This window comes from Nematolebias whitei, chromosome 1 (assembly GCF_014905685.2).
Source record: "Nematolebias whitei isolate Nwh7 chromosome 1, NemWhi1, whole genome shotgun sequence".
NCBI lineage: Eukaryota > Metazoa > Chordata > Actinopteri > Cyprinodontiformes > Rivulidae > Nematolebias > Nematolebias whitei.
The window spans coordinates 26,936-30,664 of NC_056498.1; the positions used below are offsets into that span (position 1 = coordinate 26,936).

Sequence of the window (3,729 nt, forward strand, 5' to 3'; positions counted from 1 at the left end):
CTCTACCACACACATTCATACAGCACTCTACCACACACATTCATACAGCACTCTACCACACACATTCTTACAGCACACTACTTTTTCTGTACAAAGACTCCTCACTGCTTTTAGATTAACCGATGTGACATACATCAGGGGCAGTGAGGGGTTTAGTGTCTTGCCCAGGGACACTTCTGCTTGTGGCTGCTGGTGGATTCGAACCCCTAACTCTCTCATTGGAGGATGACTGCTCTGACCACTCAGGCACAACTGCCCCTAAATAAATCGATTTTACTTAGCTCATATGTGATACATACCTATAATTGACATTCAGTACATAAAATTATCCTGATTTAGTTAAGATTTTTGTCTTTTGTGTTTGTAAAATTTAAATCTGAATGTTTTGAAAATGGGGTTTGGACTTTAATATGACCATCTGTAAGGAAGCTGTGCATACTGTGTACAGGAAGTAAAGCTCTTATGAATCTTCAGCTTACAGATTATATGTGTGAAGTCAGCAGTAGCCAAGTTGAATATGCCTCCAAGTCCCATGTTAACCAGCGCAGTCTTCAAATCCATCTCAGAGTTCAGAGAAAACCTGACAAGACAAGCAAACATGTGCAGCTTGTAACGTCTGAACACATCATTGCACATGAATTTTCAGGAGTTCTGTCTCACTTCGGCACTGCAAGCTGCCTCTTGACTTTCCTCATTGTCGATCTCCACTGCTGAATTCTTCGGCTGCTCAGATCTGCACTGAGGTCACTCAGGGAGACTTCAGGTTCGAACGGTGACACCAGGAACATGCTCAGTGAGTCACCTTCATAAGGTACCTCAGTCACATCGTAGTCTACCCCATCGTTCGTCACAAACTCCCCTGTGAGTTCAAACAACAGTGACCTCTGTATGAAATAGATGCAAGCATATTGGATGGTGGCAGGTTTTGCAGAAATGTTTCTTTCAGCCCACCGTAGTTGAAGTAGTTAGTGAGTCTCATCATGAGCACAGGCATGGTGCTGCCATTGGCACAATGGAACATCCTCTCCTGGGTAAGTCTGGGTTCGAACGGCACCTTCCATAAACAGTGGAAGTGAAGGGCGTTCAGGAGGACTAAACGGGTTTCATCATTTAAAGTTCCAGATGCCAAGAACTCAGGGATAGCACCTACAGATGAAAAGAAGTTAACTTCAAAAGTATATTTGGTTAGCAACAAATGGCATAGAAGAGTTAATGGAACATAAATATGCAAATGTAAACATATGACAAAAAAAAGGTTTGTAAGCTCAATCATACAGGTAGATAACAACAAATAGTTTAACCAGCGTCATCTGGACCAATTTCTTTAAGTGAGAAACGTTTTGTCCCCCATCCAGAGGACTTTGTCAGTCTGCAGCCTGCCAACCAGATCTGTCCCATAGGTAGCCTTCACTGCTGTGTTTCAAGACAAACTCCTGTTGGAATCTCAGAAGTAAGCTTTTAACACATGCAAAACACACCCATCCAAAACAATCAATCATCATGCACAACAATCAAATGTTTTAGGCCAGATGTCCAGCTTTCTACTCACAGAAACAGCCTTAGGACAACCAAGGCCAAAGTGGTTCATAAAAAGGTTTGTAAGCTCAATTATGTCATCTGGACACAATTTAACGTAAAGAAACTGGTCCACATGACACGATTTAACCTTTTTTGTTGTTATCCATCTGGATGATTGAGCTTAAAAACCTTTTTCTGAATCACTGGCCTTGGTTGTCCTCAGGCCGTCTCTGTGAGTATAAAGCTGGCCATCTGGTCTAAAATATTTGATTGTTGTAAATGATGATTGATGGTTTTGGATGGGTGTGTTTTGCATGTGTTCAAAGCCTACTTCTGAGATTCCAACAGGAGGTTGGCTTGAAACACAACAGTGAAGGCTACCTATGGGACAGATCTGGTTGGCAGGCCACAGACTGACAAAGTCCTTGGGATGGGGGACGAAACATTTCTCACTTAAAAAAACTGGTCCAGATGACACAATTTAACCTTTTTTGCTGCAAACATATGACCTAAAACAGAAATGATCTGTCTGTCTGTCTGTGTACAAGATGTTCCTGCATGAGTGACTCAAGGATCTTGCTGGAGATGTGCGCTCTCCGAGTGCTTCTATTCATTTAAGGTTAGTGTGAATGTTTTTAAATGTGAAATCTAGTCTTTTCATCAGTTTATTTCTAATTATGTTAGCTGTAAAACATTTCATTTGACCTTTAAAGCACTCTAAAACTGTCACTGTCCTGAATTCTAGAAGGAGACTGTTATGGTCTAGGACCCTGGATAGAGAACCCACGGTCCCCTCTTGTTTTCAAACCAGAGCCAGGACCAACCAGGAGGTCTTGATCAGAAGACCATAGTGGTCTAGAAGGCGTGTGTGTGTGTGTGTGTGTGTGTGTGTGGGGGGGGGGGGGGGGGGGTAACGAGTTCACTCGTAAAACTTAGTTGTTTAATGCTATGTAGACCAAAACATGTTTTACTGTAGAGGTCCCACCAAAATAATAATAAAAAAAACTAAACAACTGGACTTCTACTCTGCAGTTGAAGATGTTTTGGTTCCCTGGGGAGTTTTTGCCATTCAGAAATTGGAGAGTCAAGTTCCCACTGGATGAGATACTCTAATCTGTGAGCTAGATTTATTTCTCTCCCAATGGAGACCCCCACCATCAGTCAAAATGTTGGCTGTTGGCTGTTGAGAGTGTTGGCACTTTTGTTGGTAATTTCCTTTCATTCTGAACTCAGCCACCTGTTTTCCGTTAGTCACTGTGTTCATGGTCTCATTGGGTCACTGAAGTAAAGTTATTAAGGTCTGTTATGTTGTGGTTGTCTCTGCTGAATATATGGCTCTTTTGTTAAGATCCTGGCACTTGAGCCAAAGATGGACTCTGAAGTTTCTTGTTAAGAAAACATTTCTGTTGAGATTTCTTGGATTCCTGTCTAAAGCTGTCTCTGGATAGTTGTTGTCATAGAAGCATTGCTCTCTGCTGATGGATGGAAGTTCGTACCTCCAGTGTGGTCTGAGACCCAGGCATTAATGATGTTCACAACCTGGTCTGGTTTAGTGAAGTCCACCTGATGGGGGTGGGTTTGGAAGGTCTTGGACAAGGTGCGGAGGTATCCCTTCTCCAGACTCATCTTTCTCTCCACCATCACCCCACTGGCTATCTCCACACCCTCCTCAGTGTCCAGGTTTCTCTGGATGAGCCGCTGCTGCCAAGGCATCCCTCGCTCTAGAAATCAAAGTTGACAGTTATTGAGGGTCATGGGTTTTCCTGTAGATCCATTCCAAAGTACTCCAACTTTGGTCTTTCTCAGAACAGAGATTGGATCACAGTGAAAGTCTTTCAGTGAGTTTAAAGGTTGGTTTGCCAGAGACCAAACATATGTACAGTTGAAATCATATATTTACATACACTGCAACAGAGGAAAAAATCTGATTGAGCCATACCTATTCTCAATCAGTTTGAAAAAGATTCAAAGAAAATCACTAACTGCTAGAATAATGAGCGAGTGTATGTATATATGTATATATATATAATCTAGAATAGTGTGTCTATCTATCTATCTATCTATCTATCTATCTATCTATCTATCTATCTATCTATCTATCTATCTATCTATCTATCTATCTATCTATCTATCTATCTATCTATCTATCTATCTATCTATCTATCTATCTATCTATCTATCTATCTATCTATCTATCTATCTATCTATCTA

The 3,729-nt window shown here is 41.4% G+C and overlaps 1 protein-coding gene across 1 annotated transcript in view; it reads right to left on the minus strand.

Annotated features, from left to right (window-relative positions):
• Nucleotides 1-479: 479 nt before the first annotated feature.
• The window catches only part of serpine1 (serpin peptidase inhibitor, clade E (nexin, plasminogen activator inhibitor type 1), member 1), a gene marked incomplete at its 3' end in the record, with an annotated part of 13,766 nt that continues 10,516 nt past the window's right edge, over nucleotides 480-3,729 (minus strand). Inside the window, exons 2-5 of the mRNA XM_037681382.1 lie at nucleotides 3,015-3,239; nucleotides 952-1,146; nucleotides 661-859; nucleotides 480-580 (exon numbers count right to left, since the gene is read on the minus strand). Coding sequence (XP_037537310.1) covers nucleotides 480-580; nucleotides 661-859; nucleotides 952-1,146; nucleotides 3,015-3,239 — 720 coding nt within the window. The remainder of the gene's footprint in view (nucleotides 581-660; nucleotides 860-951; nucleotides 1,147-3,014; nucleotides 3,240-3,729) is intronic.